This window comes from Mastomys coucha, unplaced genomic scaffold (genome assembly GCF_008632895.1).
Source record: "Mastomys coucha isolate ucsf_1 unplaced genomic scaffold, UCSF_Mcou_1 pScaffold11, whole genome shotgun sequence".
Classification (NCBI taxonomy): domain Eukaryota; kingdom Metazoa; phylum Chordata; class Mammalia; order Rodentia; family Muridae; genus Mastomys; species Mastomys coucha.
Genome location: NW_022196893.1, coordinates 21961021 through 21973844, shown reverse-complemented (window position 1 = coordinate 21973844; position 12824 = coordinate 21961021). Strand labels below are relative to the sequence as shown.

Genomic DNA, 12824 nt, shown 5'->3' with positions numbered 1-12824 from the left:
CGGGGCACTTAGCGTGCGCACAGGACTGAACAGTAATGCACTGAAGAGGCGGAGGCGGGGGAAAATCGTTCCACGTCCCGAGGGATCGGGCAGAGAGGGCAGAGCCCGGTCTGGGAAAGGGGTCAAGGTCCGTGCTGCAGAGGGGGCAGGTGGCTGCGGGGACGCGTCTCCGGGGTGGGATGGGGGGGACGAGAGGGGGAGGGGGCGGGCTCGCCTCCGCGCGGTGCCGCGCCCGCCTGGCCGTGCCGCCGGGGCGGGGCGCACCGGACCGGCCACGGCTGACGCAGGGCAGCGCGGAGCCTGGCGAGTGGGGGCAAGGGGCGGCGCCGCCCTGAGTCACCGCCCCCTCCCGCGCCTCCGCGCCGCCGCCACCTTTCCATTCAGTCGCCCAACATGGCTGGAGCACGGCGCTGAGCCCTCGCCACCGTCACCGTCACCGCCGCCGCCGCCGCCGCCGTCACCACCGCCGCCGCCTGCCCGGAGCGCTCGGCCCAGTGCTGAGCCCCGGGCGGCCGCAGGCATGTTGGGCGCCGCGGACGAGAGCTCGGTGCGCGTGGCTGTCAGGTGAGCTGCGGGTGGGAAAGAAAGCTGGAGCGAGCGAGCGGGCGGACGGGCTCTCCAGCTGCCCGTTCCCGGGCTGGTGCGTCGCATCGGGGCTTCTCCGGGGACAGCAGTGGCCGCCCCGCACCCCCACACCCCTGCGGATCTGGCGCCGCTCGCTGCACCGACGCCTCTCGTTTGGCCTCCGGGTGAGCGCCACCCGGTGTCCCCGGGAGTCGCCGCTGCTGCTGCCGCCCTGCAGGTGGGCCCGAGGTGTCTGTCCTCCCCGCCCCCCTCCCCCGCTCAGCCCCAGCCGCGCTGGCTGGGAGCCGCAGACAAAGCGTCGTGGTGACAAGCGTGCGGCCCGCGCCCACTCGGGTCCCCGCGATGCCGCTGGTCGCGACACCTGGCCTAGCAGGTGTGATGGTGGGGAGTGTGTCGCGGGACAGAGGCACCCGCGGGAGGTCTGGAGAAAACAAGCAACGTCAGCAAGCCGGAGGGTTAGATGGGCGACTGGGAGAAACAACCTGAGGTTAGTTAAGCACGGTGGATGTTGACAGTGACATCACAGACGCCTGGGGTTGAGTTTTGAAATGCTGGCTGTGTTACAGTGTTGTGGTTAGTGACAGTGACATGGATATTCGAGGTAATTTGGCTGTTTTGCTGCATCGCAAGAACTCCGACGGTGGCTCGTGGAAAACTGCAGCATCATCACACTGAAAAATTAATGAAGCGCTCATCCTTGATCAAGTGCATGGCTTCCATCGCTCTGATAATGTACTGTTAACTCATTTACAATTTAAAGATTATAACGATAGCCTGGCTTGAGAGAAAGCCAGAATTAGTAAATATCTGCTGGCAGTGCCTGAGTCGAAAAATTATTGAAAGTTACATAATGTAAGCATTCCTATGGTTATTTTAGTGACAAATCTTGATTAAGCCCAGAAATGGCAGTTTTGCCAGTCCTGGGTCTTTAAATGTCTTAAAGAATAAAAAGAAATGGGAAGGTATTTTGATTCCTTTATTTTGCAGATAGTGAGATTACCACAGAATGAAGATGATGGTTTTATGATTCTTTACATACTCCTGTTGTAAAACATTGAAATTTTTATTCCCCTTTTCTGTTATTCCCGGACTATATTTTCCATTACTAGATGAGATTGTTTTTCCAAGTCATCCTACAAACTTTCTCGTTTGGCCTTAAAATACGAATCAGTGTGCGTATCAGAACCAGGGAAGTGGAGGGCAGAGACAGGAAGGCCATTAAAAGCCAGTTTTATTAGGACCTCTGATTTTGAATGGTGGGGGAGTGGGGAGAAAGACCCAAAACACAAAATGAAAATGAAAACGGAAATTTTGCTTGTGAGAAACCGTGTTTTAATAAAGATTTGAGATTTGTATGTGTGCATCTTCTACAAGTGTTACTGGCGAATTTGTTGACCATTCTTTCGAATCTGATCTTGCTTGCAGTGGAGGTGAACAGAGTCATGAATGCCTAAGGTGGTGATGACCAATAAATATCTTACGTCACATTACATTACATTTCAGAATGTTGTGGGTTTGAGTTTTGAGGAGAAGGTTTATCTGTCATTTGGCTTTCCACATGCTAGGAAAACAGATATGAGCCATCAGGGTGGCTATAAAAGCGAACAGAACTTGTTGACCTACATTGTGAAGGTTCAGTTTGGTGAAACTGGGATTTTTTTTGTCTTTTCCCCATCAAATACATCTCTCTCTTGTCTGAACTCTTTAAACTTACTATATACAGGGTAAAAAGAGCTTGTATTCACATACCATTACAATATTTATAGAGTGCTTACGCCAGTATTTCTCAGCCTTTCCAGTGCTGGGTGGGACATTTTAACAGTTTCCTCATGTTGTGGTTACCCCACCACCACCATAAAATTATTTTTGTTGCTTCATAACGGTAACTTTGTTACTGTGATGAATCATAATTTAAATATCTGTGATTTCCAATGGTCTTAGGTGACCACCATGAAAGGGTTTGAACCCCCAGAGAGGTTGCAACCACAGATTGAAAACCACTGGCTTAGACACTTTCTAACACATGTATTGGAATTCTGTCCTATGTCCGGTATCCTGATTTCTGAGCTAGAATCAGTAATAAATGCTGCACATATACCATATGTCAGAGTCAAGACAGTGTCCCGTGTGTTTTAGATCAGGTAAAGGTCTCATTCCTTGTAATCTGGGACTTTAAGGCTGTTTTTTATGTCTATCTTACTAACAGGAACAGGAAGATTATTAAATCAACCTTCCAAAATTAAACTGGTAGCCTGTGACAGAAACAGGGTTCCAACCTAGAAAGCTTACATTTACAGCCCAGGCTCTTGTCCCTGAAGCCTGTGCAGGTGAGAGACGAGACTATGTCTTGCCAAGTTTTCCTCAGCGTGAAAGGTCATCAGCTTCTTCCTGATCCTGTACTAGGTCAATTACAACCGAATGGCCTTGGCAGGCCTTCCCATCTCCACAGCCTAGAGGAGCGAGAGTTCACAAAGAGGGACTGAACTGAACTTTTCCTGTGTCTGCCAAGCCAATCTGTTTTCCAGTTGTGGCAAACTTCATCAGCAGGAGAAGTAAATGTATACAAGTGTTGTGTCTAGATACAAAATTAACAGAGCCATTTGACCTGCCTTTCTCCTTTAATGAATAATGAGATGATGGGCAATGGAGACTTGGGCTTATTTCATAAAAGCGAGAGCATTCTCTAGGGGGGAAAGATGCTGAACAGAGAGTTTCTCACTGAGGGAGAATGGTTTTTATTCAGTTTCGGAGGCTATTTCGGTATTTGAGTTGTCTTTCATTGAGAAGGGATATCGATTCAGAAGATAATTGTAATAATGTTCATTCTCATGTGGCAGTTGAACCCCTGAAATATGGTTAAGCTACATAACTAAAATTTAAGCTTAAATTATTTTTTTATATTTATCTGTGGTGTGTACATGTGTGTGTTTGTGTGTGTACATGCACATACACACGCACACCTTTGTGACAATAAGAAAGCAATCTGTGGGACTCATTTTTCTCCTTTCTACCATGTAGAGTCTGGGGATTTATCTCAGGTCAGGCTTTAAGCCTTGACAGCAAATATCACCTTACCTGAGCAATATTTTTGGCCCAAATTTAAATTTAAATTTAAAAGCTGGTCTTTGATCCAGTTACTGGAAACTTTTATGTATGCTTGAGTACCTTACTTATATGGACTTACTTTTTCAACTGTAAAGTTCATGGTATCTAAATACTAATAAACTGTTTCTGATGAAAATGTTGTGTTACGGTTAATCTGTGCATCAATGCATATGCTTAGGGCTTCAGTCTGAGAAATGAAAGCACTTAGCTAGATAACTTTATCTTGTTTACACATTAAAATATTTTGAATGTCATTGAATTAAATAAAATATTAGACTTAAAACTTTGTCTAGATTTTCTCTTTAGAGATGTGGCTAATCGAAACTTTAAAAGCCGTGTGTGTTGTTTTATGTGTTTCCTGGTGATGCCACTTTAATTAGGTGTAAGGAGGAAGTACCAAGTACAGGTGCTCACAGACACAGAAAGAACTGCAGACAAACATACCCTTAGAAACACAATGTACCAGACGTTGAACATTAAAGTGTGTGCTTCTATGCACATAAGTGTACATGCATGCCCATGGGAACATATGTACATGGAGAACTCTACTTCATAGCAGTTAACGCTATGGCTGGCTTAGGTAGATGGCATTTACAAAAGCGAACACAGCACTCATTATATATATTCTTTATTGTCCTATACACTCAATTGACTGTTAATTTAACAAGAAATTGTAAAATCAGTTAAACAATTTAAATTCTTTATGTAAGATGTTATGAAACGATGTGGCCCTTTTTGTTTCCTTTCTCTGAATGCTGACAAGAATTTGTTACTTTTTCCTTTTCAAAAACCTTAGCTTGCAGAATTCCCCAAGGAGTGCTTAGCAACGGAGATTCAGAAGGGCCCATTATATTTTCATATAATTGTATATGGCAACTGAAACTTCTGTGCTTGGCTTTGGCAGGGCTCTAATATCCTTGACAGTGAGTTTAGATTAGTGTAAAATATCCAATTTCCCTCCCTCCCTCTTTCCCTCCCTCCCTTCCTCCTCCCTCTTCATTCTACTGAGACAGGGTTTCTCTGTGTAACCCTGGCTGTCCTGGAACTCACTCTGTAGACCAGGCTGGCCTTGAACTCAGAGATCCGCCTGCCTCTGCCTCCTGAGTGTTGGGCCTGAAGGCGCGCACCACCATACCAGGCTCAAATTTGTGTTTCGGTTTGCTGTGTTCTTACCTTACTGAAGCTTGCTTTGTTTGTTTATTTATTTGAGACAGGGTCTCATTGTGTTGCACTGGTTAGTTTGGCTTTGTAGATCAGGCCAGGCTTGAACTCAGAGATCCACTTACATCAGCCTCCTTTGTCCTAAGGGCTGGGATCGGTAGTTTAGGAAATTATAGAAAGGAAAGAGAAGAGACCAAAGAGATAGAAGGTGCTATGAGTTGAAAGTCAACTTTATAAAAACATGGGTTAATTCTTTTTCTTCAGAAAGGGGTCAGTAACTGTCCTACTTTGCTTTCTATTGCTGTGATAAACACAAGGACCAGAAATAACTTGGGGAGGAAAGGGTTTATTTGGCCCTTACACATCCTGATCACAGTTTATCACTGAGGAAAGTCCGGGCAAGAACTCAAGCGCGAACCGCTAAGGAACCCAGGGCCAGCTGTCTGGATAGAGGTAGCGCTAACCAGGGTTCTCCCACAGCTATCATTGGTCAAGAAAGTGCCTAGAGACACGCCCACAGGCCAGTCTGATGGAGGCAACTCCTCAGTTGAAATTCTTCGCTGGTAACTCCTCAGCTGAGGTTCTTCGCCAGTGTCTCTAGAGTTTGTGTAAAGTTGACAAAAACTAACCAGCCCGTAAGTGTGAAAGGTGTGAAAGTGGAACAAGTTCATTAGTTAGAATGGCACTGGATTTCAGGTTTCATATTTCATTATTGTCGCTGCTTGCCCTCCTGCTGTCTGATTTGCTAATTGCTTACTATTCTCATGAGTAATTATGGGGTAGCGAATGTGTACCAGGACTTTGAGTTTAGTGAAGCCGTGAAAACAGAAATTACCCCGGAGGCTAATATCATAATATGCAATTTGGTTCTCATCGATTTTTCTTCCAAACAATGCAATATTTATTATTCTGGATTTTCTTCCTCTAAGACATACTACATGCCTGTGAGATTCTGACTCAGAAATCATTATGTTCTGTCAAAATCATTCATGATCTGGCATTATCCACATCAGGAAGCAAGATGCATATTTGTAAAAGGCAATATATACTTTAGATAATTAGAGCGGTTTTAATCGAAAGCAGCACATTGGCTGGAATTTTAGTATTTCCCTCTGAACCAGGCACTTAGGAACTGTATCTCATCTGTTTTTCCCTGTGGATTAACTACTTAATCTTCTCAGAGTATTAAAATAGTTTTCATTTTGTTGCAGCTTCATTTTAAACAAATGACAGTCCAGTCGGAGATATTCCATGATCATTACGAAACATTGCTGCATGTTTAAGAATTACATTAAAATTCACTTGTCGTTTGTTTCTTTTAAGTCATTGAAATTGTGTGTTAAACATAATTTTGGTGTCCTAGCATTATTGGCAAAGTGGATTTTAAAGCAGAAAGGCCCCTCCAGGAGGCTAGCTGCTGAGAGTTGACTGCAGAGGCCCAGAGACCTAAAGCCTCTCTTTGAGGTCACACAGCAGTGTCCTGTTGGTTTGCAGTGTGGATCTCGGACTTCATCTAGAAATCCAGAATCATATAGAACTTGATGACATTAACGTACCGACAGTTCTAACCCTTTAAGGACACATATGGAGACTTTAATTGGTGCTAAGATGAGTGTCCCACTATTGCTGCCCATTAGTTAGTTTTGCTTTATGAATCCTTCGACTCTAGGACTCACCTGGTAATTCTAATAAAGCTTTGCAAAGGTATAGAAAGACCTTTGTGGCAGAAACCCAACTCTAAGGTTTCGAGATGCTGGCATATTAAAATATGAAAAATATCAGAACTGTGTTGTAAAAAAAAAATCATACAAACTTTTGTTTTGATTTGTTTTGTTTGTTTGTCTTTTGTTTTGTTTATCAAGACTGGGTTTCTCTGTGTAGCGCTGTGTCCTGGAACTCACTCTGTAGACCAGGCTGGCCTTGAACTCAGAAATCTGCCTGCCTCTGTCTCCCAACTGCTGGGATTAAAGGCGTGTGCCACCACTGCCCGGCTTTTGTTGTTTGTTGTTTTAAAGACAGGGTTTCTCTGGGGAACAGAACCCTGGCTTTCCTGGACTTTGTAGACCAGGCTGGCCTTGAACTCATAGAGATCTGCATGGGTGCTGGGATTAAAGTCGTGTGCTGCCGCACCTAAGTCATACAAGCTATTTTCAGTATTTACATATAACATATTGATGCTTTCACAGCAGTCTTATAAATGCAATAGCTAACAGTCTAATTATGAAATAAGTTAAAGCATACCCATTACCCTTGCCTTCCTTATGAATTCTAGGCCTGGGGCATGTGGTTACCGCCTAAGCCCCATCTTGGTTCTTAAGTGTTTTTTATTCTTTGTTTTTCCTCCAATATACTAAAGAATTATCACATCTTCCAGTAATAACCTTCCTTTGGGGAAGATGGCTGGAGAATGGGGTAGCACTGGGTAGGGATTGTTTGTAGAGATTGGGAAGGAGATGCAGAGCCAGAAGTCTGATGTTGACGGCCATGTAGCCATGTTGCTTCCGTAGCCGGTTCCTAAGCTCTACACCATTTCAGAGTCTCTCAGCCTTGTTTCAGAGGGACACAAAGAACGGAGCATGTTTTGGTTGTAAGGGAGACAGGTTACCTGAGATGTATGTATCCCTTTTAGAGAGCTCTTTGGGTTGCTCGGTTTTAGGGTCACAGCCCTTTTTCCTGCAACACCTCCCTCCTTCCTCCACAATAAAATACGTTGTGCCTCTTTTGTCTCTTTTATAAGGAAGGTGGTAATGTTTTATACTGACGGCATCATTACTATCAAATATTTGAAGGTTTGTTATTACAGACTTGAAGCAAGTGGATATGTAAATGTCCAGAGGTCATTCACACTTTAACCTCAGGGTTAATCTAACTGGGACTGTTCAGCTACACCCTCCGTTTCAGTAAGAGGAAAGAACAGGAAAAGAGTTCGGCTGTGGATGTGGAAAGATAAGACACTTAGGCCACCTCAGCAGCTAAACATCCAAGGGAGATCGAGGATTAGACATACTTCTCTACTTTGGAAAGCCGTGTCTGTCACTAGGCATGGAAAGTATCTCAGATCTCTGAATACGGTGAGGGAAAAATACATGTACATATACATTATATATATGCATGTATAATATGAAATATTATATAAATATTTCAGACATTCACTTTTTTTTTGGGCATAGCTGCAAAGTCAGCCAGTGTTCCAAATCAGAGAGACATCTTCCATCCAGCAGAAATATGAAGCCTTAGGAAAGACTAGGGACAGTCCATTATGACAGCATGTCTGTGAGGCACAGAGCATCTCCGTCATCAACAGGATTCAGTCTCATCTTTACTGTTTGTACCACAACTCATTTATTATCACAGAGTTACTGAAGATCAATCTTGTGCTGGCATTACATAAGCTATTGTGATGGTGAATATTAATAATACGTGCTATCTAGACTCGTGGAGCTGTAGGACCAGCCCTCGATAGACAGGTATCTGTTGAAGTCTGGGTTCTTGCCTGTGACAAACGTGGTCTTGACTGGAAACTCTCTTAACTTCCTTCAGTGGGCTCGGGAAAGGATTAAAAAAAAAGATGACCATGTATGTAAAAGTGCATTGACTTCCCATGATGAACATGGAAAATGGTTTTGCCGTAGACGGTGAAAGTACTATTACAGATGAATTTGGTAGCATGTCTTTCCTTTATATTACAGACCCCAGTGATTGGCTAGTCCCTTTAAGGCGTGTGACCCATTGCTGCCTGGTTTTGATTGTTTTATTGCTTTTATCTCAGCGAATGGTACAACATCGTGTAAATACCTAAGCCCCTCCCTGACTAGCCACCCAGCTTTACACATATAAACCATGTACCACCCTGCTCTGCTGAACCTAATTTCTCCTTATACAGTTTAATAGAATACACCATTTTAATTCTTTCTTCTCCCAAACAGTCTTTCAGTTGACGTGATGTGTGTGTGTGTGTGTGTGTGTGTGTGTGTGTGTGTGTGTAAGAAGAGAGAGAGAGAGAGAGAGAGAGAGAGAGAGAGAGAGAGCGTGTATATATGTCTGTTTGTGTGTCTGTGTATGTGTAGGGAGAGGGGAGGGTTACTACTGTACTAACAATTATTTTTTGAGTTGAACTGTTGTTTACTTGTTTCACATAACCTAACAGGGTAGGGACAAAATTAGACCCTAAATTGTGAATGTTCTTTCTGGATTGCTTACATATGAGTTTTGAACCTATAGCTAATGTTTTCTTCATGCTTTTTCTCATGGATGTTGGCAACAAGTCTTTACATTATACAGTGGATTCAAGAATACTTTAGTGTGTAAACTAGCAGGGCTGAGATATCAATGTTACAGTAAGTTTGTTTGTTATTGTTACTGTGTATGTATAAAATGTGTTTGGACCCTTAGACGGAGGTCAGAGGATACCTTTGTTGAGTGAGTTGTCTCTCTCCAACTTCATATGGGATCTGGAAACTAAATTCGGGTTCAGGATTGTGCAATAATTACATTTACTCAGCAAGGGACGTTAGCCTCTGAGCTCTCTGACCGAGCCCTCTTTTTCTGTGGTCATTTTCTCTGGTATCTGGAGTTGATGGGTAATGAGATACACAGAGCCATTAGAAGCCTTATTTGTGGACATTTTCAAAGACGATTGGTACTTAGAAACAGGAAATGCATCCATAGCTCTTCAAGTATGATTATCTCTAGGTCAGTTTTTAATTTTATAAGGAAACTATTTTATTCAATTTTCCCCATTATTGAAATAATATCATAGTAACAAAAGTACTGTGAGACAGGACAGAGGAAGGACACCAGCCATAGTTCACTTTCTAATACAATGACCGTTAGAATTCTGCTGTATCTCTCTCAGTCTCGTCTCATGTTTTCCCATCTCAGTTAGATAATCAGCATATATCCTTTGTAGCCTGACATCTTCAGTTTAGAGTGTATAATAATTTTCCAGAAACCTACATTAAAGAAGCACATTTTAAATATACATTACCTTCTTTCTTTCAATAATTTAATGTGATGGATGTTATAAATTTAATCAATAAGCATTGTTTAATATGGATATAGATGTAAAAGCTGTGCTGACTCCTGTTATTGTTGCTGATGTATGTTCTTTGGCAGTGACTTTACAAGTGACCCTTTCCCTGGGGTCAAAGGTTGGGGGTGCTGCTCACCCACAATGGGCATGCTTCTGAGAAAAGGATAGGTTGATGGTTAATTTGAACTTTTCACAGGTACCCAGATCAGGACACACTTAGGAGAGTATTATAGTGACTTGCCTTAAGTACTATTCCAAACCATTGATGATGAGGTTTGTAACTGGACCAGCCATGTTCCTTGAAAACGAGAGTCTCTGTAAGGCGTCTCTCTCACTTTCTACCTCAGTTCAGTCCAGAGAACTTTGCTTCCAGCAGCCTGTTGCTCACCTAGTATGCATCTCTCCTGTCCTAAACAGGAAGTTGTGGACTACCCTTTGAACTCAAGATTGCAGGTCTCCGTCCTGGCTCTTTAGCTTCCGTAACCCAAACGTGGCCTCTCCATCTTTGATTGTCAATGTATGCAATGCAATCCAGTAGTGTATTCTGTGTTGAATTTTCATTGGCCAGCTTGCCTTTTAATTGGCAGCACATTCTAGCTGTCCTTGGTTTTATTTTTAAACTAATTTCTTATATAATTAGACCTTACTCCTCCCTCCCCCACAATTCAGTTCTTGACTTTGAATGTAAAATTTCCTTAGATAGCTTTAGTTTATAGTTTTCTATTGTTATGGGATATCTTATTTTTTATTTATTTTTTACATGTCTCCTGTGACTGTTGCTGTCAACATTGAATGATTCAAAGGCTTTTAAATGATATTGGATTTTTAAGTTTGGGCATAATTTAATACCAGTTTTGTGACGATTTGTATCTTTTAATACTCTGATCATATTTATTCTATTTTAAAAATGTTGTTAGAGCTTGTGGGTGGTTGTGATATGTCATTTCAGGTAATTTCAGTGTCAGGCTGATAAGGTAAGCTTCTGAAGTGGGTACCTTAATGATCTTGTCAGCCTTGTTCATTTGTAATGTATGACAACTGCTTCTGTCTAGAAGCAGGGGTTGAAGATCAGTGAGAATGAATTGGGATAGTCTGATAATGTGGGTGAAAACTATTTTATTCATGTTCTAAAATTTTCTTCCCTTTCACTAGAGCATTCCAAGTGGAAATAGTGCTTTAGTTGCTCAATAAATGTTGAAAGTCTATGTTGTGGCCTAAATAAATGAAAATAATATGTAATACATTTGTTGTCGGAATTCAAGGGATAATATATTAAACTATTTTATTGGCACTAGTAAATATGTGCTATTTACTATATATATACATATACATGTGTGTGTATGTATGTATAAGAGCACATATATAGGTAAGTGTGTCTATATGTATTTGTATATATAAGAATATGTATGGTATATATTAAATAAGTAGCTGTATCTGTCTGATTTTTGACCATGATGCCAGAAATATACATTGGCACTTAGTAAATCATTTTAAGTGGCAGTTACTGCTGTTATTATTTTTGTCTATAGCTGACAAATAACTTGTCAGAGGAACTATTTAATTCAGCGATGATGCACTTTGGTTAAGCCATTTGTTGTGGGTAGTTCTTCCTCATCCCCCACCCTGAGTTAACTGGTCTTTAGTAAGACAAGGGTCACTGGTATCCTTTGTTAAAAATCAGGGGCATTGGACCTAATTTACATTTTCATCTGAACGAGCATACCTCACTTTGAATGTCTGGATCAGTCTTAAACCCTTAAGGAGGTCAGAGATCTTTTGCCATACCGAGCTATTATTTTAAGATTTGCTCCAAGTATACAACTCATTGTTGATTATGCTTGTACTTTTAGGGTCTCAATTTTTTTTAAACCTACTTTGTTTGTCCTGTCTTGGGTTTTTGCCTTGGTTGGTTTATATTGTTTTTTCTGGTTGTTGAAACCTAACACAATTGATTAAGTAAAAATTTGAAAATTTCCTTTCTATGAGGGAAACTTAACCTCTTCCAAGCAGGATCTCTTTCAACCTACCTGGGCTCCTCAACACTGAACGTTGCCATCAGACTGTGCTTGCAGGTGGGTGCTGCCACCAGTCTGACCTAGGACACTCTGTACGTCATTCCACTTCCATGTCAGTGTGGCGAGTTAGCTGTCCAGCTTTCTCTTTTATCCTACGACACCCTGGAAGCTGGAGCATATTTGGGGATTAATGAATACTGCAATCAAGAAGCTATGACTTTGATATGACACTAAGGTGAGAAACAGACACAGTCGCACACATACAATCATACCCCTGTACAAAACTTACGAAGAAGCTGAATGAGCCTGGATAATATAGTACAAGATATGTTAGCATTAATGAGCAAAACAAACGGATACTTCTTAATATTCACTGATTAGAGTTTATTGAGAAACTTTGACGATTTTGTGCTTACCTTTGCGTACATATAAAAATGATGGCCTGACTGGCTTTTCGTGGTGGCCTTAGCATGTGTGTGCAGGGGCAGCCTGGCATCTTTTGATGAAGAATGCGGAACGAGGCTAAGCTGCTTACGCATTGCAGTTATTCACTGACAGGCTGGTGTGTCTAGGTCAGTTTTTGTGTTTTTCAAAGAAACGTCACTAGTTAGGGGTAGTCTTAGTTGTTTTTTTTTTTATTGCTGTTAGGAGACACAATGACTAAGGTAAATTTTAAAAGAGTTTATTATGGCTCACAGCTCCAAAGGGTTAGTCCATGATCTTCATGTCAGGGAGAATGGCAGCAGGCAGACAGGCATGGTGCTGGAGCAGTAGCTGAGAGCTTATATACTGATGCACAGGCACAAGATAGATAGATAGATAGATAGATAGATAGATAGATAGATAGATAGATAGATGGATGGATGGGTGGATAGATAGGTAGGTAGGTAGGTAGGTAGGTAGGTAGGTAGATAGATAGATAGATA

The 12824-nt window shown here is 42.1% G+C and overlaps 1 protein-coding gene across 1 annotated transcript in view; it reads left to right on the top strand.

The window, feature by feature from the left end:
• The first annotated feature begins 215 nt into the window (after positions 1–215).
• The window catches only part of Kif21a (kinesin family member 21A), a 124249-nt gene continuing 111640 nt past the window's right edge, over positions 216–12824 (top strand). Inside the window, exon 1 of the mRNA XM_031359546.1 lies at positions 216–564. Within this exon, the coding sequence (XP_031215406.1) occupies positions 521–564 (44 nt within the window). The 5' untranslated portion in view covers positions 216–520. The remainder of the gene's footprint in view (positions 565–12824) is intronic.